Source organism: Rhipicephalus microplus, chromosome X (genome assembly GCF_043290135.1).
Source record: "Rhipicephalus microplus isolate Deutch F79 chromosome X, USDA_Rmic, whole genome shotgun sequence".
NCBI classification, from domain to species: Eukaryota; Metazoa; Arthropoda; class Arachnida; order Ixodida; family Ixodidae; genus Rhipicephalus; species Rhipicephalus microplus.
In genome coordinates, this window is record NC_134710.1 from 315,458,368 (window position 1) to 315,483,277 (window position 24,910).

General features: G+C 45.9%; 1 protein-coding gene across 1 annotated transcript in view; it reads right to left on the reverse strand.

The window, feature by feature from the left end:
* Positions 1–2,621: 2,621 nt before the first annotated feature.
* Positions 2,622–24,910, reverse strand: part of Drgx (Dorsal root ganglia homeobox) — an 84,254-nt gene continuing 61,965 nt past the window's right edge. The window contains exons 3-8 of the mRNA XM_075881553.1: positions 16,709–16,800; positions 15,451–15,552; positions 9,531–9,760; positions 7,969–8,406; positions 5,455–5,690; positions 2,622–3,176 (exon numbers count right to left, since the gene is read on the reverse strand). Of these exons, the coding sequence (XP_075737668.1) occupies positions 2,755–3,176; positions 5,455–5,690; positions 7,969–8,406; positions 9,531–9,760; positions 15,451–15,552; positions 16,709–16,800 (1,520 nt within the window). The 3' untranslated portion in view covers positions 2,622–2,754. The remainder of the gene's footprint in view (positions 3,177–5,454; positions 5,691–7,968; positions 8,407–9,530; positions 9,761–15,450; positions 15,553–16,708; positions 16,801–24,910) is intronic.

Below are 24,910 nucleotides of genomic sequence, written 5' to 3' on the forward strand. Positions count from 1 at the left end.
GGCTGGCAGAAGACTATAGTCTTTTGCAGCAAAGCAGGCAGATACGCGGTCATTTTTTTAATGAAGCAATTATAGACGTGGAGAGCTTCGAGTAGCCCATATGCACCCACTTCAAAGCCCCTGAGGTCGCGAGAAACCGGGGTGGCGCATCAAGCTATAGGCAGGAAACAGAAACGGTGCGCGGCGGTGGTTTGGTTCCCTTTTCAACAGCGTTCCGCGCTAGCGCCTCCCCGCCTATGAATACGCATTTCCCCCTTCCCACCCTGACGGGGGTGCATGTGAGCTCCCATTGCCGAACCCTCCCGGCTGTTCGTGCTCTAGCTGCCTCCAATAGTGCGTGTTCAACTGTACCAAGCTTGTGTTCCTCCTATATATGCGCAGTGCCTTCTCTGCGGTCGTACGTGCACGCGTGAAGGGCGGGCTGATTCAACCGAACAACGGCAGCGGGTGCGTGAGCTCTGTCCTCTCATACACATTACGTAACACGGTCACTGAATGATGGACTTACCTCTTTCACCGGATTGTGTGCAAGGCCTCAGATGCACCTCGCTTGGACCCCGCAGCTTGCTTTATCCGTTTCTTCTAATGGCGCGGAAGGAGCGAGTGTCGTTTACGCTCCTATTTTTGGTAGTTGGTGAGAAGAGAGCCTACAAAAGTGACTAGTGCACTCAAGTTACGTGCGTGCACAGCTTCACAATAAATGCAGAGATCGGATGGAGAGAAGGCTATATATAAGTAGCTTTCTCGGAGTGAAACGCGACATATAATTTTTAACAAACAAGTGGTATAGGTAGCACGATATAAACAAGTCGTGGGACTACAAATATGGCCTACTTAAAGGTGATGTTATCTCGGATGTTAGTCGACGAGTGAACATTACGCCCACGCTACGCAAACTAGAGACGGTCAAAACAAAAGTATGGGCATTAATTATCTCACTCTCATTAGGCCTTCTTTCTCCCTCGGAGGAGGCACTGTATTTACAGAGGAAGTTAAGTGTCTCATTCGTATAATTTCAGGCCCAGAAGCAGCACTGTCGCTACATAAGAGGCCATAGTGAAAGATTCCATATGATTGTTTCTCATCTTACGTTTTGACCTAAATCAAAAAGTCAAATCGCATTTCGTATGACGTATCTGTCGAAATCCGGCCACTGCTTTCGGATAATAAATGTGCGATCTCCTTGCTCGCTAGATCACCAAAGACATTGCGCCACCTCTGTGAGTTGTTGTGAAGAAACTTTCTAAACTTCCCAGAAGTAGTCGGGGTATCTTTTGTTTTTAATTCATTTGTCTTTCTCAGCATACTTGTGGAGAAAAATGCTAAGGCACATACAACCACAAGAAAATAAAAAGTATGTGAACTACATAGTTTTCTTCACTAACTCATATGACTGTTACGTTCGCAGGTTTGCCCTATTTCGAGGCACATAAACAAGAAACTACTCAGTCAAGCACCAACTACATTATGCCGTTTTCGAAGCAATTTATTTTGTCAGTTCTATACAATTACAACGTGAAATGATGCCAAGGTACAGAACATTGCTGCGTCGCTGATAGTCGCGTTCCGCATGCATCGTATGTATATGTACATGTTTCAAAGGGAAGCTGGGCAATGTGGGTAGAGGAATGGTGCATAATGGCTAGATGGCTAGCTTCCTACAGTCGAACGAAAATTGCTACCACAGGGTTGTCAGATAGGAGTGTGTGCATGTAGATACACATATACCATCGGGCTACTAGCGCAGAGTAAAAGGCGTTGTTCGAACTCTATAAGGTATTCTGTCCCCAAATCCGTCACCTGAATTGACTAGTTTCAGAAATATCCCGCCAAGTGGTCGGAGCAATGGAATATAGGGTGTGAAGAAAACACTTCTGAGATGTAAGCAGAGGAACCTGTTTTTTCTGTTTGTTATTTTCCAAGTTACGTCATCGCTAAGTGCTCCCGTGAATGGACATGCAATATAAAGTCATGACATGATTGAAAATCTATCGCTGTATGCCGAGTCGAAAATTCGGATACACGTAACTAAAACTATCAGTCTGGATTATGAACAAATGAATTCGGCCTCCACTGCTTAGGGCCCGTATTGGGCAACGGTACCATTTTCCTTCTGCTTTCTCCTCTCCCGCAACTTCGTCATAGGATATCACGAATCCGCGTCTCCACTGTCGATTAAATTGGCCACTCGGCAGTACTCTGTGTGATAATCGAGCAAAACTAAAAAAAAAATAATTCTTGACCTCATGCGGCCCTTAAGGTCTCGCCGAGGGAGGGTCGCATCCTGCAGCCCTTGAGTCCATTCGAGTCTCTCAAGTGGCGATAATAAACATCTTTCCTTAAGCTGCAATGTGTAAGCGCATCGGTGACAGATTTCTATACCTGCCCGCACACTTGTTTCGGTCTCTTGAGATAGCTGGGCTAGCAGGAAGTTCCCCTGTATTAGAATGTAGGTGGTAATGAGAGCTCATTGTTGCATTTTTACAGTTTCTGTCTGATACCTAAAGGTGACTACTTTATGATACAGGAACATTCTTTGCTCTGTAGCCGTTGAACGTCCTACGGCTATTGCCATAAAACCTTGAGGGCCGTTAACAACATCGAGATCTCCCTGTATTTTTCGGAAAAGAAAAGCAAAAAGAGCGGCGCAACAAGGATGAAGAGGGGCGATACATTCTACGCTGCGCTATGCGGAATATGTGCCCACTGATGCGTGACCTGCTGCACTGAAAGTGCAGTGTGCTGCGTGGACGCCTAAGCGCTCTCCGACACCGTGACAGCCGGTGGCTTCAGCATGGCCGCTGACTGAAGCATGACTGCCTGTGAGTGCTCGCGGGCCTTGCGCCGCAGCTCGGACACGCTGCTGGTGGTGGTGACTTCGTCAGAGCCGCCATTCACGGTGCCACCCGTGCTGTTGCATCCTGTGCCGCTAGGCAGCGCTGGTGCACCGGAAGTGATGATCGCGCTGCTGCCGCCTCTGGTGCCACTGTTGCCTCCGGCGGCAGCGCTCGCGGCGGCGGCGGCGGCGGCAGCCCCCAATTGGCTCAGCGCCGCAGCCGCGTGGTGGTTATCGGTGGAGGAGGCTGCGTGGTGGGGCGGTGCCGCCGAGTGCGCGGGAGCCTGGTGCGGCGCGCCATGGGATTTGGCCACGCAGCACGCGCATAACGGGTGCATGCCTGCGAAAGAAAATGGTATGGCCACTGCTTTAACGGCGACAACTTATCGTAGTTCCCGTGTGGTCTGCCAACGCAAAAAGAAGACTGACGAAAAATGAAACATAATGTACATATATTTCTCCTAATGAGCTGAAGAGCATTGAAATAGACTGATTCGCACGTAAGTGTTTCAATGTGTTCAACTATGCCACTTACAACACTGGTGACCACCTTACGACAATGCACTCCCTCGCTGGAGAAGGATAGGCCACCCTGGTGCAGTACTTGGCTACCACCTCCAAGAGAATTACTAATGAGCTTTCGGCCCTCAGTACTCCACATTTTACAAGAGCGAGCACTTAGAATAATAGATAATGTGGCATATAATGAAACCAACGCACCTTTGTTCTACAAGTTGGAAATTCTACCTTTCGATTACATTCGGCAACATAAAACCACTATCATCTTCAGTATGTCAATGCACACAGTTTACCTTTCGATGTATCTATCTTTTCCTTCTCCTCCCGCGTCACTAGATGCATGATATTGCGTAATTTTAATCTTCCATCTACTAATGATGTCTATGTTGAATGCTTACTACAGTTCGTAGGAGCTAAAGCGCGGAGTAACCTACCACTTCAGAATAAAGATACTAAGGCTTTCTCAAACACACTGAAAAAATGTTTGCTACATGTAGAACAACAGCGAGGATCATTTACAAAACCTTACACATAGTTTAATGTTTTGTCTGTACATGTTTCTTTGATTGATTAAGAACAAAGTGTAACAATGTTATAATCTTTACATTTCTGTACGTGCTATCATGCATTTACGTCACCTTAAATTCTAATGAAATCTTTCGTGTGTTCTTGTTCGTTTTCCTGAAGAAAAGTTCCTTTAATGTTGTCATGTTTTATGCAAATTGGTATTCTGCTTGTATACCTTCTCCCGTTAGAACCCTTACTAGCCTATGGCTATGAGTCTAATCAGTGTTGTGAATTTACGTGAACTGTATTCAAAACAACCTCAATGAATCTTGAAATCTTGAAATCTACTGAGCAATTTCGAAGCAACTGCCCAAGGCGGTGGTCAGAACTGCGACGCTGCGGAGGGCGCTAAGAATATCTATGTCTGAAGGAAAGAAGTGTAAGTTTAAGGGCCCGTTTTCTTTGCTAACCGCAATACTAATGAGAACTGACAGATAATGATGCCAAGGAAAGTATAGGGAATGTTATTAAAAGTAATTGTAATGTAAATGTTAAAAATGAAAAGTGTAGCAAAAAACAACTTCCCCCCGGCAGGACCCGATTCTTTGACCTTCGAACAACGCGTCCGATGCCGTACAACTGAGCTTCGGTGGTGGTCATCTAACCATCCTGTTTATGGGCTATATATGTGCATTCAAACATGGGAACGTCACTCAGTGCCATTTATTGCTACTTCAGCGAGTATGGATTCCTGTTTTTTTTTGCCAGTTTGCGTGACGTAATACATGATTGCATACTAGTTGGCAGCTGCCCAACAATCCCTCGCATACTTCCTGAGCATCAAGTCTGCCAGAACGAGACCCTGGCTATGAATGAAGAAAAGAAGTGTCTATTGAAGGGCCCGTTTTCTTTGTCAAACACAACAATAATTAGAACTTACAGACAATGATACAAACGAAAGTATTGGAGATGTCATTGGAAGTGTCATTGGAGATGCTATCATCGCTGCTCTGTCAAATATAAAGTTTTAAGTAGTGACGATTCACATTTACGTGAGTAGTATTTGCACCTGTGGGAAAAAAGCACTAACAATTTCAGCGGAAACTAGCTGGTACGACTGTCTTTCACAGGTAAATGTAAGGCACGCATGGGTTCTGCAGGAAGAGCCTATATATTTTTTTGGTTGTAACCGAGTATAAGCTCACACAAGATTTCTCTAAATGCCCATCTCTGTCAATTAATAATAAAATAACGTTATAAGTTTACTACCCCCATAATAGTTGAATTTTTTCCGTATTTCTCAAAATCAACAAGTCGAGAGCAGGCATGTTTGTTTTTAGTAACGATTGCACATCACCTGCAGAAATAAGCGATAAGACTGTAAGCCAAAAGATCACATGCCTTCTTCGATTCACGTGATGCAGTATATATAGCATCTAGTTATTGCGAAACGGGCGCAAAAAACAAAAGCTAGAATGCTTATTTCAATTATCAGATCGTTATTATTATATGGTTATTACCAATGAATATTAATGTCGGATTCAATGGCGATATACGAAATTATATTGGACAAAAAGTCAAAGACAGCGTACCTTTGAAAGGGAAGGAGGCTGCGGCTGCCGCTGCAGCGGCGGCATGTCCCGCAGCAAACTGCGCTGACAGGTGGGGCGGGAAGTACATGGGTGGCAGAGAAAAGCGCGGGTGTGGACCCAGCAGCGAGTCCTGCGCCGAGCATCCCCCGCCGGCCCCGGTTGCTCCTCCCGCTCCTCCACCGCTTCCCGCGCTCACACCGACGCCCGGTGGTCCACCGCCCGGCCCACCCAAACCTCTGCAGCACAACGATTATTTCGTCAGTCACGTCCTACTAGGAGTTGACGGCGGGTTACTTCTAAACGGGAAGGAAGCATTTCTTGGTAAACCAACGACTGTGATAACGACATCATTTTATACCCTCATATTGCGGACTACCAAACGCCTTCCCCATGTGGAGTCTTCTAGGGATGGGCGCGAATCTATGCCGCCAGTTCTCTGACATTACGAAGTCGTGGCATCAATAGGCGTAACTATATGGGTGAAGATGTTTCGACGGCTGCATTACAGCTCAGGGCTGCCTGAGCAGAAGCTCTTTGGTTCTGCACAGAAACCCACAAGCACATGCTTCATCGTGCCAATACAAGCAACCTGATCTGAATGCCCCACGTACAGGCAAACGCGTTGAGACACTTGGTGCCTTTTTCATGGGACAGAACACGCCCCGTTGGTTTCATGACGGGCATACATTATCGTGGTACGAAGCTTGCGCCGCCGTGTGAGTCACTGCTGATGACTCTTAGGTATTTTTTTCGGAACCATTGCGAACTCATTAAAGCTGTCGTATTGTAGCATCGCTAGGCCCTGTCAGAAGAAGACTATGGATATTCTGGATGCAAGTAATGGCCACCATCACGTGGCGGAGCATTCCTATTTTCTCGACATACTTGCACACGTACTTAGACGTCAAGTTTCACTCTAAACTAGCATCTTTTAGGGTTTTCTTACGTCATAAGCATGGCAGCAACGTTCACATCACGCACACAACTACTCGATTAGCAAAAGACGTCGGTTCACACCCCGTCACATTTGGCTCAGCGTCAGACGAGTTGAAATTTAGACCACATGGTTTGTGATACTTGAAGAATTCCAACAAATGAACGGGACAAGAGAAAAGACAATGAGTCATATTTGTTAGTTCCAGTGGTGTTTGCGTATGCCTCTTTCTTGTGTCCCGTGCTTTTGCTGGCTTTCTTCCCGCAGCAACATCAGCCATTGCACGGCATGGTCATCTCCTTGTGGACTGCTCACATAACATCGATTCCCGCAATAAGCGGGATCAGCCGGTATTTTTATCACTAATTTCTTAATCTGAAGAGCAGCATAAATTAAGTTTGAGCCGGGCAACCAGAACTCAACACTAGACATCCATTCACCAACACGTTCGGAACTTAAATAAACGACATGTCAAGTCGGAGTGCGGTGTCAGGGCCACGCAACTACCTCTGTTGTCAAAATTATTTGAACCATGCATTTGCTACGCATTATTCATTAAGTTAAAAATAAAAAAAGTCTCTGACTTTCTTTTTTTGCTATACTGTGGTGCATGGTGTAGAGCTGTATTCTATTTTAGCACAAGACGATACGTTTTGGCAATCTTAATATTTACTGAAGCGTTTGCAATACAGTTTGGCGGGTAACATGCCAAGCTGGATAGATGTTGCTCATATGGCGTTCTCTCTGTATATAACTTGTTCGTCCTCTTCCTCAAAGTATCATTACGGGCAGTAAAATGTCACTCTGGTAAAAAGCCTGGAAAGTCGGTGTGTGATCTTGACAAGCCGTGAGCACAACCATTATATTTGAGTTGAAGGTTATTTTATTGCAATATCAATTTTATGGAAACTGACAATAGGCTGTTGCCGTCGTTGTCACTGTCACCGTCATGCTCCGTATGAAGTAAAAAAGTACAACATCGCCCGCGCATCGTACCTGTGATAAAAGTGTGCGGGTTGGTGCGACGAACGCGCTGAAGAGATGAAATGAGCCTACCCATCTCCGTCGCACGGAGAGCATGTGCGATAACATCACTCCGTGTGTGAGAGTTGCCGTTGATTACTACTAAAGCAGAAATGAAACTTCCCGCCTGTCTTGATCGAGCATGGCGGAATACGGGCAGATTTATCTCGAGCAGCAACCGTGCACTTAGTTTATAAGGGCGCTGAAACTGTGTGTGTCTGTGTGTGTGCGTGCGTGTGTGTGTGTGTGTGTGTTATTGGTTATACTCAAATGAAACATGCACAATGAAGTTTACCCACGTGATCAAAGAGAACTGAGACGTCAGCAGGTCGATAGGCAAAACCGCAAAAATGTTGGCCGAAATAATGTACGTTTTCAGCAAAAGTGGTCACTTTCAAATAAAAACTATAAAGCAACCTTTTAATCTGTGAAATTCACGTTAATTAAACAGCGTCTGCGTGTTCGTCGAATTGTAATTATACCATCAGCAGCAGATCCCGAGAGGTCAATACGCCAATAAATGCCAATCAATGCTTCCATATGTGTAGTACACTCACGAGTCAGCGAAGGCGGAGAACAGCGGGTGCTGGTGCATGCCTCGCAATGGCAGTGACGCAGCGGCCGCGGCGGCAAAAGACGACAAAGCGTCCTTGAAGAACGGATGCTGCTGTTCCATGACAGACGAGACGGACGAGGGCACCGAGGACAGACGGGACGTGGCACTCAAGGGAGGTGGCAGCAGCGACAGCGGGGCTCTACCGGCGGCTGCCGCAGCTGCCAGCAGAGGTGACGAACCCATGGCTGCCTCGTGAGCCTTGGCGAAAGCCTCGAGCCGCGACTGGTCGGCCGCGAGTCGCGATGGGTCGAGCAAAGAAGGCGCCGCACCACCGCCATTGGTCGTAGAGGAGGCGGCGGCTGCGGCGCTTCCAGCCGAGTCCGACTGCGCCGACGCCTGGGACTCGTCGTCGTCCTCCTCGTGCACGGCCAGTGAAGAGCTATGCAATGGGAGGAAAATGTGGGCACGCACCGCGCTTTGGCAACGTAAACCTCAGACATGACCAATAAGTGCAAGCTAGTTGGCTGTCAATTCTGCTAGCTCGACCACTTTAAAAGCTCTCTCCGAGGTAGTAACGAAGCTTTTCCGAACGAAATGCAGACTATGTTGGCGGAATCAAATAGGAGGTGTCATGGCGACAAGCGGATTGCGTGATAAGGATTGCACGACAATGGTAAAACTATAATGCCAAATCGGTAAACATAGTTTCGCATGCGTCTGTATACGGGGCTACGTTTTTTTTTATTTGACGGAATTTAATATTTAGCTCCGGTGCTTGCACAAATGTACTTCGAATAACGAATGAGTGCATCACATCCTCACTGATAATTCAAAGAAATATGTGGGCGTGGTTCCGTGCGATGTGAATTTTTACTACAGTACATCTATTATATCAAGACTGCTAGAAGATAGGGCTGCCTCACTGCCCCATTCCGAACCCTTGTGTTCCGTTCATCTGGGCACTGAAGTTTTACGGTTTCACTGCTGCGCCTTTCTTCGTCACTACTGCGTGGCGGTACCTACGTCTATTATTTGACAATCACCAGGCGAAACTTTCTTTTTTCATATTCAACATTTGTTTTGGCTTCAACATGATATGGTTACCTATATAGCTATTACCATATTGCAAGTATGGCATGTAACCCGACACGTAATAAGTGACCGTTTAAAAAGAAACAACCAAAGCAAATGAAGATTCACGTGTAGGGGGTAACTAAATCATGAAAGATTACGTTGGTTTTGTTCTCCATACTTAGGATGACTGTAAACTGAGTCTGTCACGCATTGCACTCAACTGAAAGTTCGACCTAGCAAGAAAACTAGCTAGTTTCACAATTACTGTTTTGTAACTGTCCCCCCCCCCCCCTTTTTTGGGGGTGGGGTGGGAATTCCCGTTCCCCGAAAGCGTAGCGGAGAATTTTCGACTGGCGAAATTTCGACTAGTGACAAGTTAAAGAAAGATCAGCTCGTAATGGCATCTTGAGTTACATCATGATAGTTGTCTGCCATGGCAACATCGTCGCCATGGGCTGGCCTAAAGAGGTGCAAAAGAAGATCTCGCACCTGCTGTGCACGTTGGGCTTGTCAATCCTTTCGCCAGGGGAAAGTGGACTCGGGGGTCCACCGTTGTCGCCACTTGTGGCCAGGTCACCACCTCCGGCTCCAGTGGCATCAGTGGCCGTACCACCGGAAGAGGCGCCGTCCGCTCCGGTCGCCGAGCGGTCTTTCTCTTCTCGTTCTTTGCGCAGCCGCTCGGCCTTGCGCCACTTGGCACGTCGGTTTTGAAACCAGACCTACAATGCGGTTATATGGCTGTTTGGTGACTTGACAAAATGTACGCCTTGTTATAAGACGGAAATTTTCCGTCAGTATTCCCCCCAAGAGAAAACAGCTGTCTGCAGCCCAGTAAACCGGACTTATCCCGGAAACAGTAACCAAGTTCGTGTTTGGCGGGGCCTTATGCTTAAAACGCGGACCGAGTTTGCTGGTACACGAAGCGGCGCATAGTTCACGCAGCTCATATAGAAATAGTGTCCCAAGCAGAAGGGCTGCCAAGAAGCGGACGTTCACAACAATCTTCTAATGGTTTTAGTGCATTTTATTAGAACGTCAATACAACTAACACCTTTGCGATCTATCCGGATTACTCTCGAAATATACTACAACGTGAACTAATTTCTTTTATATGTCCTTTGCAATAACGCAGGCTATGTTTTGTGTGTTACAGCAACGACTTTTTGGAAGGGAAGAAATGAAGAGAAAAAAAAAGTCTTCTGCGTGTAACGCTGCTTAGGCTACCCAGACAAAATACCGTACCTAGTTCATTTTAACAGAATGCACACACAAAGCTTTTCAGTAAGCAATTTCGATTAGGAAAAATAGTGTTATTTCCTTTGCTTTTGCCATTATTTCGGTAATAATGCCGGTCTCTGTTAAAAAGGTTGACTGTATGCGCCATGGCGTCTGGATAATTGAGTACACGGCCATATGCACTGCGTAACCTGAAATAGTGTTCTGCGTAGCATGTAAGTCCGCTTTCTGTTCACAGTGTCTCCTTTCCACCCACTTTCAATATGACCAGTTGGGGTCGGCCTCCCTGTGAAGATCATAAAGTGGAAAGCGTGTTTGCAAAAGATAGCCTCTATAGAGACGCATTACCAGAATATTACATGCGCTAGAGGGCTTCGTAAGAACAGAAAATGGCTCGTTAATTCTTACAATAAAATACTTATTATCGTTGAAAGAGTCTGTAATAAAAAAAAACGAATTCAGCCCATCATGCCTACTAAAGTATGGTGTTTGGAAAGGCTCTCTGTGACTCGTATAAACTCTTGCGCAAACTTTCTAAATGGTCTTTCACTATTTTTTAAGCAGACAAACATGTTGAAACGCTTTGCGTATGAGTTTGACGCGTAAATTTATACTACTGAGCAAAGTTCAAGGTTTCGCATATTCTGTTTCTTTGCTTTTACTCAATATGGCACACTTCCTACAAGTCCAAACAAGATGAGTAAAAAAACTAATATAAAGAAATTTAATAAAGTTTGAAATATCAAAGCACGGTGAAAGGCAATAAAACAACATTTCCGTGAGTCGAAGTGGGAGGAGAAGAAAACAAATCTTCGATAAATTAATTCACCTTGAATATGGTGTCTCTTATTTAGTATATGATGGTTAATATAGTATACTTTGATGTTGAAGACGAAAACTGGATCGGAGGATGAATACTGATTCCGGATTTCTATGCTAGAAAAGAAATTGTACACGTAAGAGTTTTCAATATTTCTCCAAACGATTGAATACCGTTAGCCTGAATTATTTCAGTGGGTGATTGATTGATATGTAGGGTTTAACGTCCCAGAACCACCATATAAATATATGAGAGACGCCGTAGTGGAGGCTTCCGGAAATTTCGACCACCTGGGGTTCTTTAACGTGCACCCTAATATGCATGAGCCCATGGGCCTACAACTATTTCAGTGGGTGAGTGTTGCAGAGAAAGTTTAAACAGACCCCAAAGCTTTCCTCTGAACCTTTTCGAGACGGGTAGTATTGTTTAGTAAAGGGGTGCCAAACAACGCATGCGGATTCACATTTTCGTCTATGTTCACTTGTACACAAGTAATTTTACACTGCAAGCAGATTTTAAGCTTATATCTTACAATTATAAAAAACGTATCCAGAATAATATGTATCTAGAAGAGTAGAAGAGTAATGTATATAGAACAATGTATCTAGAATACTGTATCTAAAAATCTACATATAAAAATATGCGACTTCCCCTATAAAATATTGGTGATTCGCATATCTTATCGACGCATGGCTGCAGATATTCTTTTTATTTAATGCACCAATCTCTAAATGTGAGATAGTCGGCTGTTGAATGGCGTACTTCTGGTTATCAGTTATTTCGACACACTGCTTATCACTTTATTTCTCGCAGTAAAATGATTATTCTAAACCTATAGTCATTAGTACTAGAATCAGTTCGACTAAGCTTATTCAAAGCAATGGACGAAATTGATGGCGTGCTATGAAGTACAACATGACTTCGCATACTAGAAATGGCTTCACGCGTACACATGCTCACTTCTTCATGGCTTAAGCTCGGGTGGTTGTATGAGGAATAAATATTGCCCTGCAAGAATCTCAAATCAAGGCTTGAACCCTAAGTGCAGTGTATTCCTGCAATATTGTCACATATTTTTTTTATTGGGCTATCACTACGCCGACAACTTTTCGCGCTAATCATCGTCCAGCATACAGCGTTATTGAATCTGCTGACGATAACTTTGTCACGACGGTGATGTCTGAGGTCGTGGGACGGGGTCACGGGCTCAACAATGTATTTGACAGGGAACGTGTGTCTTTTGATACGGCAGGGGCCAGCATAGCGTGCAAAAAGTTTGCTTGTAAGGCCAGAGCGGCATACACAATCAAACGAGAGAACCATTCGGAAGTCTGGTGAAAATGTGCCAACGTCATGTCGCAGTATTTCGTGACCCCTAGCGCCGGTTGTAAGTTTACAAACGAGCTGCTCATTATCTCTATATCTCGCCGCATCAGACACCTGCGTGCATTCGGAAGCGGCGGGTCGGTATGGAAGCAGTGTGTCCAAAATACAAGAAGGCTCTCGGCCGTACAGTGGTAAAAACAGCGAAAAACCAGTGGTAGCTTGTGTGCCAATGTTGTATGCGTGTGGGGCAAATGGTAAAACAGCGTTCCAGTTACATGTTAACCCATGCGACGTACATAGTTATCATGTTACCAAGTGTGCGGCTGAACCCCTGCGTCAAGTCGTTCGTCTGTGGGTGGTATTCGGCATACTTAAGGTGAATGATGCTGCATTCAGCGAAAGGGGAATGGTTAATAGCCTATGAGGATTGCAGGAGATTTGTGGAATGAGCAAGAAAGACGCTTCAAAGCTATGCATCCTCAGCATTGCTGATTCACCGATTCAAGTTGAGTGTCATGCACCTAAGGAGAGATACAAGCCTATAAGTTAGAGCTCTCAGTTCACATGGCTGTCGGAATCTCAAGCTTTCAATGGCCGTTCTGTTGAGCAAGCTTTTATCATTATTCGTTGGCTGTAATAAAACTCGTAGATTCTGCCACCGTAAGGTGTAATTGAAGCACTGCATCGTTGGAAGATCGGGTATTCATGTATCTTCTAATTACATGGTGACTACAGTAAGCGTTATGATGTTCTTAATAATAGCAGCAGAACATGCACAACTTCTGCACTGACTATTGGCCCTTATAAGTGCGCCTCAGCGGCTGTAAAATAAAACGGCACTTCGCACCAGTTTTTGGTGCAAGTATAGTTTAAATGCAGCTAGTGCAACAAGGTGAAGTCATCATTAACATTTTGAACTCTGTATGTTTACACGAATGTACAATCTTGGGAATATACGTAAAATTCAGGTGAACGCAAGAAAATTCAACGACTCTAGCTGTAGGAGATGCAGCACAACACCTTAGTATACAAATGTGGCCTGAATACCTTTAGTGATTACGGAGATTTTGACTGAGGGACGCTCGGAATATCAATGAAATGGCCGTCCGACCATCGCTGCCTATAAGTGCCCTCAAGAGCGAAATTCTCTCGATCTTTGACGTTTTAAATACACCACCATTCAGAGGCGCAACACCAGTCCTAAGGTCGTTTCCATACAGTGAACGCCAGCCATCGGAAGAGACACCTTCAACAGTGCCAAGAGAAATCAGCGTAGAAGCGGAGTATATGATCGCTAATACCACCACTGAATTCCCCCTAATATCCCGAGTGTCACGTTTAAATATTATCGAACGCGGAAGCGCGTTACACGGTCCTTGCACGTCTCTATCCCTCAAGACGTATACGGTCTCTAATCTTGAGCTGCCCTCATCTACCTCTCCAAGGACGGGCAAGGAAGTTTCGGCGCCCGCTCACTGCGCGAGATCCTTTTCATTTGTGATTGCGCACGCACCGCGTGTACGGTTGAGAGCAGAGCAGCGTCAAGCAGGTCTGCGGCGGCGAAAGCAGCCCAAGCGGTTGCCACGGCTTCGGCCGAGGCGACTGCGGCGGCGTGTGATTTACGCGCGCGTCGGTCGGAGGGGGCTAAGTGAAACAAATGAGGCGGATTTTCTCCAGCGCGGCTGCTCTTCGCGGTCCAGCCAAAGCCAGGGCGGCCCCACGACTTTCCCGCCATTGGACGGCCGACTCAATTAGCCCCCGCGTCAGCCGACCGAACCGCGCGCCAGGCTATGACCGCGCCGTCGCTTGGCCGCGGCTCCCGGGTCTATTATAAAGGACCCTCCCCTTCACCCACCATTCCCACCTTTCTTCGCGGCTCGAGTCAAGCGAAGGGTGCAGCGAATGCCCGCTTTGTTTAGCGGAGTGCCAGTCTTGCTGGCTCTTCTTTTGGGCTTTGTTTCCCGACTTATTTTGCTTTTCTCTTCTTCTATTCTACATTTACCACTTATACTTTAGTCACTTTGCGCTGCTCGACAGTGTACTGCAGGTAGCCTGCCCAGTGCAGGTGTGGTGGCTGCTTCGAAAGGACACGAAATGCGCGAACGGCACTGTGCGCTGCAGCTATGCGTTATCCTCTCGCCACGTGCAGGGTAGCAAACTGGACAAACTCTAGTTAACTTTCCCGCTTTTCCCGTATTCTCTCTTTTGAATATATTGCACTCCGAAAGTGCACCTATGTCGAAAAAAATATTATCAGCAGTGTGTGTTCCGGTGAGAAGGGATATTTGACGTTTCATTTGCCTTTTACAAGCGCAGCATGGTAGGTGTTCGTTATAAAATATTGTTAGCAGCTTCGCTAGTGCTTTCAAGTTTAATTGCGATACACAACTTTGCAGCATACTGTGGATGCCGTCCGACTTTTTTTTTCGCATAACATGGGATATGCTCGAGTGTAGCAACAGATGTAGGGAATAAGTTGTGCTTGAGCAGAGTATGACGATGGGCGAGTCGGTGCATGCATAGCTTAACGAAATATTTTTGACGCATCTGAGAACACGGAAGAAAAGGTGAGAAAAGACGGCACAGGGCACCCTGTCCAGTCGTCTTTCACTTCGCTTTTTCTTCTTGTTCTCAGATTCACCGCGAACATTTACTTGATATAAGTCATGCGCTCATTGCATTCATGTCCACCTGGTAGTGCTTTGTGCGTGACACCCATGTTCCCCTTCTATTCCACCAGTCCTAGATTCGTCTGCAGACTGGCATTTGCTTCAAGGCATGCCAATGGCATAATAAATAAAACACTTGCTAAACCGCAGGTCGTGGGATCGAATCCTGGCAGCGGCAGCAGCATTTTCGATGCAGGCCGAAACGCGCGAGGCCCGCGTACCTGGATTGTGCACGTTAAAAAACCTCATGTAGTATGGAATTTCCGGAGCCTTTCACTACGTGTCCCTCATAATTATATCGTGGTTTTGGAACGTTAAACACCAACAGATATTATCTATCGATGGAACGCTTTCCTACCTGGACCCTAGCCTCGGTGAGGTTTATCTTCATGGCGAGGTCCTCTCGCGTGAACACGTCCGGGTAGTGGGTCTGAGCAAACGCCTTCTCCAGCTCCTCCAGCTGCGCAAAGATAAAAAGGAGGTGGCGTATCTGTATTAGCATATCATCGCAGTTTACCGTTGTTTGGCATACGTCATCAATACCAGATGTGTTAAGAAAGCAGCCACTCATAAAAAGTTTCTAAATGCACAATTCACGTGGCCTGTTTTGGCAGCCCAGCTAAAGCGGGAACTTCTTTTTTTGCTCACACAGAGCATAGAAGTAGCGGCTCCCCTCGTCGCACCTTTTAAACCTCATTAAATTGGCTGCTATAGTTTTTTTTGTGTGTTGGTGCGTGAACATTTATACCGACAATGACGAGTGTACAGTCTACCTTGTACAGCCGTGGCCACTTCTGTGTAGAGCAGCCGGTTTTTGCTCTGCAGGTCTTAACCTTGAGGCAGTTTCAGGCTCTTAAGTGGTGTATCAGGAGCATGCGTGGCCTAGTTGTCAGGCTGACCATGTCAGAGCCTGATGCTGCCTCAAGGTTTTGCCCCGCAGAGCAGAAACCGGCTGTTCGCGTTCTCTACACAGAAGTGGCCGCGGCTGTACGTCTTGTGGCTCTTGTGAGACACTTAAACATCAAATTTTAGTGTACCGCATTCTTTATGCAGCGGGCATTGCTAACTTGGTTATATAGAGTCATTGGACTTGAGTGCGCTGCCCCTGCTAACTGCCTTTTTCCGTAAATGTGCGCTGCTCGACGTGGCCGGGCTCACCGAGCCCTGCTAACTTTTGTAAACGAAGCCGATTTAGCATCGTATATGTAGGCAGTTTTGCTTGTTAATAATAATTATTCTTCTACCCATGTGCGTTATTTCCTTACTCTCATATTTTCTTTCTTCGGTATATCTTCATCTCCTCTGTCTATTCACCTCATCTTGAAGCAGCCGGCAGGCACTGTCACCCTCTAGATGGTCGCTGCCACCATACTCTCTCCATGTTTCCTCTGTATGTTTGTGTACGCTCAATAAAAAATATAACAATAGAGGAACATGCACTCTCTTACCATCGCCTGTTTTTTACTTCTTTAACAGTACAGTTATCCTGCACAAGACTGGTGATGTCTTCTCCTCAAGATACCAAATGCACGCTTAGGAAAAGAACAAAATGGCATAGACAAGCATGTGTGCATCTGCGGGCTTGTTGGTGCAAAAACAGGAAAGCATGAGCTCACCTGTTGGACGGTAAACGTCGTCCTGTTCCTTCGCTGCTTTCTCCGCACGAAGGCATCTTCGTGAAGCTCCGACTGGTATCCATAGCTACCATCTGGAGAAAAAAAAATGTAATACAGGCTCACCCCTGAAGGATTCTATTAGTTTCATAACATTGAGTATCGATGTAGACGTGCATGAATGTACAGGGTCAGAAATTAAACCTTGTTAACAATACGTGTTTTCTAAAAAAAATTAGAGCTTAAAAACCACACGGACGACAAAATTTGGGAAACAACACGTGCGCTACGTTTTGTGTTTCTCCTACCTGTGTGCGGGTGGTTCTTATGAGCTAAAATTTCGTCAACATCGTGATAAATGTTCCTCTGCACGAATTATTTATAGTATGTATGTATGTATGTATGTATGTATGTATGTATGTATGTATGTATGTATGTATGTATGTATGTATGTATGTATGTATGTATGTATGTATGTATGTATGTATGTATGTATGTATGTATGTATGTATGTATGTAATATCAGCGTCAAATGAAACCCGAACAGCGGCAAGCCTTCCTGATGGTATAGTGCGTGCCGTCCACTTATCACCATGAACAGGCGCGCGCATTCTGTTCGGCAGCTCTACGCATATATGCGTGCCTGTCCATGGTGATAAGTGGACGGCATGCACTACACCACTGGGAAGGCTAGCCGCTCTTCGGGTGTCATTTGACGCTGATAGTACGCCTGTATGCATGTGCCTATGTATCCCAATATTCGGTGGTAGGACACCTTACTCTTTAATGGAAACTACATAATTTAATCGAGTTCTTTCCTCTTCTGTGGACGCACTGTCGTGGCCATTTCTTCATCTTCATCGCTAGCTTTTGAGATATTTTAGTTTACAACACCAATTTGTTAGAATCGGAATACGTTACATGTAGCGGTTAAGTCTACCACGAGTGTTGCGCTTGAACAGATGGTAACATGGTGTTGTATCTTCGTAACGCACACAGATTCCACGTAAGTTAGATCAAATTTACTTTCAGTTTCAAGAACGCGTAGCTTAACAATCATTCACGCGCACGTTGGTTATGCCACTTCTTTAATACTTTTATTATCATGATGAAAGGAACCTGTCGGATATTGGTAATTTGTTTTAGAGCCATTACCACACATAAGACATGGCCGGTGGTGGTACATCTGATTTATTAGATGCGAAGCAGCTTATGGCGGAGTTCGATTCGATATGTGGTGTTACCACCCTTATTGCGCATGCGCGTCCTCCCCTTGTCTCTCCTCTCCCACTGTCCCCTCTCTCCCCTCCCGTAACGTCTACACCCCTACAGCGCATGCGCTTCTCCTGCACCTATGTCTCCTCTTCTACGCTCCTCCCTCCCTCTTCTCTAGGAAACGCAGGCCCGAGCGCACTAGTGCGTTCGGGCCTGCAAGTGGCTGTTTGAGGCCGCGTTCACACTTGGGTAATGAAGAAAAAACGAAAACGCCAGAGCGGCCGGAAAACCACGACCGCGCGTGTCGATGTTGTTCACATTCGTTCTGCCCCATCCCGCCGCCGCTGCCGTCACTACCTTGACAATTAATTCGATTTTGCCTGCTTTCTGAGAACTGAAGTTCGTATTCTAGTCATAGACACAGAGTAGTGAGAAGAAACAGTTCGCACCTTTTCAAACGTTGTTTTGGGAGATACGCCAGCAGAAACGACACGAGCGAACGCATCGGCAGCGACGGCGCGGTTTCGACCAGCTGTACACAAAAGCGAGACATGTTGAGGCATGCCGACTCGCTGCCACTGCACCGCCTACTTCCTGAGTTCTCGGCGATCGTAATCCAAGTCAGGCTCTCGATGAACGCGTCCTCGTTGAGGCCATCAAGCTTCGTCGGGCTGCACGGGTAGTTTGCGACTTGAGCCAATGCGAGCCACTTCCGACGCTTGTGCCACCATGTTGTATATGCGACCGGCTGGTCAGGTCACGTAGTTTGATCTAGCGCAGCCAATTCTGTGAAGCGGAACCCGGATTCAGTTTCGCGTGGTGGACAAATTGGTCTCAGACCGAATATTGCGCGCCGGCTGCGCGTCGTGGTTTTCTGGTCTCTTGGGCGGCGAAACGAGCCAGTTTCCGGAGGGTTTCGCTGGTTTTGCTTTCTTCAAGGCCAATTGTGAACGCGCCCTAAGAGGTTGTTGTCTCGCCCTCTTACACTCTCAGCAATCGCGAGATGGCGTCGGGGAACGAGATTCTGCAGACGCACGATAAACCCACGTGCCCCCACATCACGTGGCGATGAACCAGCTTGGCTTGCTCCAAGAAGATTACGGGACTAGTAAAAACAACACACAAAAACTACAGTGAATTTATGGTCTGCTCCATTTGCAAGGGTACGTTAACATTGGACAAGGTGCCTGTGATGAAGGCTACTTTCAGTCAACCCATGAGCTGCTACGCATTCTACTCATGGTTTCCCATAGTGCGAGGTGATGTAATTTTTTCATGAGAACCATAATACCCAGACAACCTTCATACGTATTTATCAAGTTATAAAGGGTACTCAAATTACGCACCCACCCCGGTGTTCTAGTGGCTAAGGCACTCGGCTGCTGACCCGCAGGTCGCGGGATCGAATTGCGGCCGCGGTGGCAGCCTTTTCGATGGTAGCGAGAAAGGTTGAGGCCCACGTGCTTAGATTTAGGGGCACGGTAAAGAACCACATGTGACTAAAATTTCCAGAGCCCTCCACTGCATACTTCAGAATAGTATGGTGCTTTTGCGATGTTTAACCCCAGCAAATATTATTATACTCAAATTACTGCCGTGCTATGGAAAGCTTTTAAAAGGTACGTGCGAAGTTGAAAAGCCAATTGCGCAACATTGTTACGAAAGCATTCAGGTGAGATCAGTGCACCTGACGCTGGTTTATGTCACCACCTCTCTAGATTCTCTTGTCATGGTGGTGCCATGGGCTGTGCTTTGCCAACGTCTGGAAACCGAGTATGGCAAAGTGTGTTTAGATTCATCTATTCCGAAAGCGTTTCACCGTCTGTCATCGCCCTACCAGACTCAAGGAGCACTTCAAGCAACAAAGCAAACAAATTCATGCTACGCTCATTCAAAGTGTAGCAAAGCAATGGGCGTTAGTCACTTAGTGCGTGTGGCTGGTTATGCAGACGAAGAATCTTTTATGCAGGATTTGTCCGAATAGGGATACCCTAACAGGGGAAACTTACAAATACACAGAGGTACCAAAAATTTAAGTGGGTGGGAAAGAAATAAAATTCGAGTAGAAGTAAAAAATATATGACAGAGACAACAGAATGTGCAGCTTCGGGCTCCTAAATATAGTAACGAAGCACACACCTTTTAGCGAGACCCATAACAATAATGAAATAATGAAATCTACAGATTACATAGTTACACCGACTCACCAACTCTTTCAGCCCACCCACAGGTTCACCCTTCCGTAGTACGTATGCTGCCATAACTGAACATAATTATTTGAAATGACTCTACCAAATCATCAAATGAACATACTAATCAGATGCATGTGCGCGTTCATCAATATACATATATACATATTTATATATAAATATATAAATATATGGATATACATACATACATACATATATATATATATATATATATATATATATATATATATATATATATATATATATATATATATATATATATACGGTACTTTGTTTACACGTAACGTAACTGTGTTCAAATTGATATAGACGACATGCAATTGCAATCATTAAGTGAGACATGAACTGCTCTAACACGTCAACATGCACCGCGTAAAGGCTGCTCAACCGTTTGTATATTCTATCGTTACCGCGTATTCGGCTACAATCAAAAGTAGCAACGTTCTCATCATTTTATGTTACAATACACCTTTGCTAAACAAGGTGCAGGGCGTGAACGCAAACACTGCTTGACACAAGGTTATGGGCCTTGATCGTTGCTTCAAACAAGAGCTTGTTTGAGGATAAACGTTTTGTGGGCTGGAGGTAAAACTGATTGCCTGCATTGCATTTAAGCACTAGAGATAACAACAGGAACAAGGTACCGTAGGGGCGGCCAATGTTTTGATAGGATGAAATATCCTTCTAAAATTCGCCTTTTTATCCTTGGCCTGTTCGACATGCATAGCATATAATATAAACCACTTTGCCAAGGTTTCACTTCGCGTAGTCGCCAACGTCTGCCTTCCATCTGCACAACTTTTCTTTCTTGCCACTTGATGAAATTGCAACCACTAATGAAGCATTTGGACGACCTTAGTTGTGTGCCTAACAAAAAATATACTGGAGCGCGACCCACACGGTGGAACGGAGCAAATCCAGCTTCGAATTCTCCGTTCCTGCTGTAATTAAAAACCACTGTATTCCTGGGAAAATGTGGGCACATCATTGTTGAGCACTTTCGAGAGTGACCAGGTAATCTAAACATATTGTCAGAGTGACCTTATGAGAGCCCGCACTCAGAAATGCTTCCCATGGAAAAACGCTGAGCAATCAGCATAAAGCTGCTTAGCAGGAATATAGCAGGATTGGAAAAAAATCCCGACGCCCATTATGTGTGTGCGTCGCCTGTCTTCGTATACGCACCTGTGCAGTATGCATATAAACCACACCCGTTGCGAAGGAGAGGCATTGAGCCTTCACAAACAAGCCGAGCAAAAACTGGTACAATGAAGGCTTATGAGGCCTATACGTTGTTTAGTCCCCCATCAAAACACGCCTAAATGCTGAACTTGCACGGAAACTAGCACTAGCAGAACGGTATGCCTAGACATAATACCAGGAGGTCCGTGAACCTACTGACACGTCGCCCTAGAAGACGCATGAACAAAGGGTAGGGCGTCAACGCACGGGCTATTTGGCACGAGCGAGACTCTTGCGTCGAGGTCGAGAAAGTTGTAACTCCAGCGCCTCAGGTACGCTGCTTTTGCTTGCTCATGGTTCCTTGAGTGAGATAAATTGTTGACAGCACCAAGAGGCTGTACAGACGTAACCATTGGCTACGAGGAACACTTAACACATCGGAACTTCGGCGACATCAAGGAACGAAATGACATAGGGACGCCTGATTTTGGATCGCTACCCTATTTTTGTGGCAGCTGCGGCTCCTGGAGATCTTCGAACGGGAGGCCACAGCTCTTCTTCGAGGCTAACTACATTACGAGTGCTTCTCAGAAACGTGTTACTCTGCCAACGTTGTGTGGTGAACAGGTTTATGACGTCGTTTGCGCTGCCGTTCAACACAAGCAGCCAAGTTAAGTGAGCTAAAATAGCCACGAGTCAAGATTATTAAAGCTCACTTCAGTTGCTTGGCGGGTTATGTCGTCTGCAGAGCATGCCCCAACTACGTGACCAATAGCACGAAGAAATAGTGATTACGTCACATCACTCAAGGAGTTAAGAGCACATTGCAATTTTGGAAAAACCACATACACAGCAGTGCATCCGACATAGCTATTGTTGTCACGCTGCGTTTCGTTTCGCTTGATCTCTTCGGAACGAACAGTTCAGGCAACGGCTGTTCACAGAAAATGACTTGTCGTTCAAGAAAGCTTTTTACCTTAAATTTGTGAACTGAAAACGCTTTCAATGATAAGAGAAACAAGAAAACCGAACTTTAAAATATTTATGAACTATATGCGCGCACAATTATCAGCCAAACAGTAAAGCAAGGTCGCTAAAGTAGTTGTGTTCAAAAGAAGGAATCAGAATGAAATATACAGGACGCAAACTTTACAAAAATGAACTTGTGGGTGAGCGTGTTGAAATCATAGTGCCATCATGATCATCATTATCATTATTATTTTTTAAACCACCACGCCACGCCTCTTTCGCAGCTGAGGCTAGCTCACGCTGCGCTAGAACAGAACTAGCTCACGTGCCTGGCGCGTCGGACGCTGGCAGCCACTGCGGCTTTGCTTCAACGCCTGGAATAAAGTGGCGAAATCGGCACAGCCCTGTCGGCCGCCTTCTACGTCGTGTCACGTCTCTCTCCTCAAGCCGTACCTAGATGTTTGGGCAACAATTCAGGAAATGTGTGCCGACCTTCAAGGTGCGTCCGGTGGGCGGCTATGCGCTGCTAGCATTGAGATGCACAGCCTGACTCGGAAACGTGCAAGTGTCAGACGGCTTCTTGCAGCTACTGCAAGAAACGCAGGCACAACGAAAAGGCGTGCCTTAAAAAGTGGAAAAAGGGAAGAACGAAAGATAAAGATAACATCCAATATCCCCGGAAAGAGACTTCGACAGCTGCTTCAGCGCTAATCCCAACACAGCAGGACTCCCCAGACAAGACGTACACATAGTGCACTTCACGAGTTCGACATCTTAATCGGCGCGCCCAACACACAGCTCATCACTCAGCAACGCATACGTGCAAGTCCTTAGATTTTGGATTCGACTCAGGTGCAGTTTGCACACTTATTAGAAAGGCCACGTTCAAAGCCACGTGACATGACACACCATACCTTTAGACAGACAACATTTTACTACGGGCATCGTCAGACTAGTTCCTTCAAGTATTCAGATGGGCAACAGTGGATGAAACTAACATGAACCGGGCTTTAACATTACCGCTTGTGGCCATCAAGGCCACGAGTTCTAACCTACTCAGACGATATAAAGATCACGAGCATGAACGTATAATCACACGAAGAACTTCTTACGAAGCTCTAAAAAAGTACCCGTCTATGCTCGACGTGCACATCTCAGGGCACGTTCATCCTGCGGTACAGCTTTAACTTGCAAAAGGAGTGCAAACATATATTCGTTCGAAAGAAAAACGGGTCGTTGCGAATATGCAGCGACTACCCATCGCGTGATGAACCAGATGCCAAAGAGGCCGTTTACTTGCGTCCCACAATCGGTGAAGTGCTCAAAGCTACGTGAAGGAAGGCAAGGTCTTCAATATCCTGTATTTGGCGCATGCGTACCAGGAACCTAACACAATGCCAGAGACAGCAGAGCTGTTGACTCTGAATGTGCTAAAAACGCCTTACAGGATACAATGGTTATCCGGCAGCTGCGGCAGCTGCATTTCCGATGGAGGCGGAAATGTTGTAGGCCCGTGTGCTCAGATTTGGGTCCACGTGAAAGAACCCCAGGTAGTCGAAATTTCCGGAGCCCTCCACTGCGGCGTCTCTCATAATCATATGGTGGTTCTGGGACGTTAAACCCCACATATCAATCAGGATACAGCGGTTACTTTAGGAATCTTTGCTGCACCAGCCATTTTTCAACACTTCATAGGTACTATGTTGTCTGGCGTTACAGGCGTTCGCACATACTTAGATGACGTTATCATCCGTAGAACAGACGCCACGGAACATGCTGACAGATTGGAAAAAGCTCTGAAAACGGTGCGCAAGTGCAACCTTCGCCTCGGTAAAAAACATGTGCTGTTTTGCAATGTGACAAGTTTCTTTTCTGGGACGCCGAATTGTCGAAACAGGCCTGTAAACCAGCAAAGGGAAAGCTCAAGTTATAAAAGAGGCCCCAGCACCAAACTTCAAGTAATCAAATGATTAATTTGTGAATATACTGGCTTTATTTCTACAAAATATTCTCGAAGAACAGGGCAAAAATTACCAGCTGTCTCTACCAGCTTCTTCAGAAGGACGCCACGCGTGAACATGGGAGGTGAACATCGAACAGCATTTCGTGAATTTAAGAAATCGCTTCTCAGTGAGTCCGTACTGCCACACTACGACGAACGAAAGGAGCTTCGTGTCTTATGTGACACCTGCCATATTGCATAGGAGCTGCTCTCTATCCCCGTGATTACCATAAAATATAGGTACCAGGACATAGTTCGCCTGCTGGGCACGCCGGGACATATTTTTAGGCCATCTGTGTATAAGCTACAACGCAAGCGACTGGCTGAATTCATACATCCAGCAGGTATAGGCAGGCCGCGAAATCTTAAGCAACGGCAAAGTTGCAGGCACAAACGCCGGAGCAGATTAGCAGGTTATGAGGAGCTTACTGAGCGTGGAAGCGTGGCAAGGTCGCAGCTATGGCAACCGCTGCCTGTGTGTGAGATCTTTGCAAAACCAAGGAAAACATGCATTTCGCTCATGATGACTAGGCTGACAAGAGCTAAACACCACCATTTTTGTGCTTTCATCCCTATTGGCATCTGATTGGCTGCGGGCTCGCAGTGAGACCGTCATAGTTTCAGCAC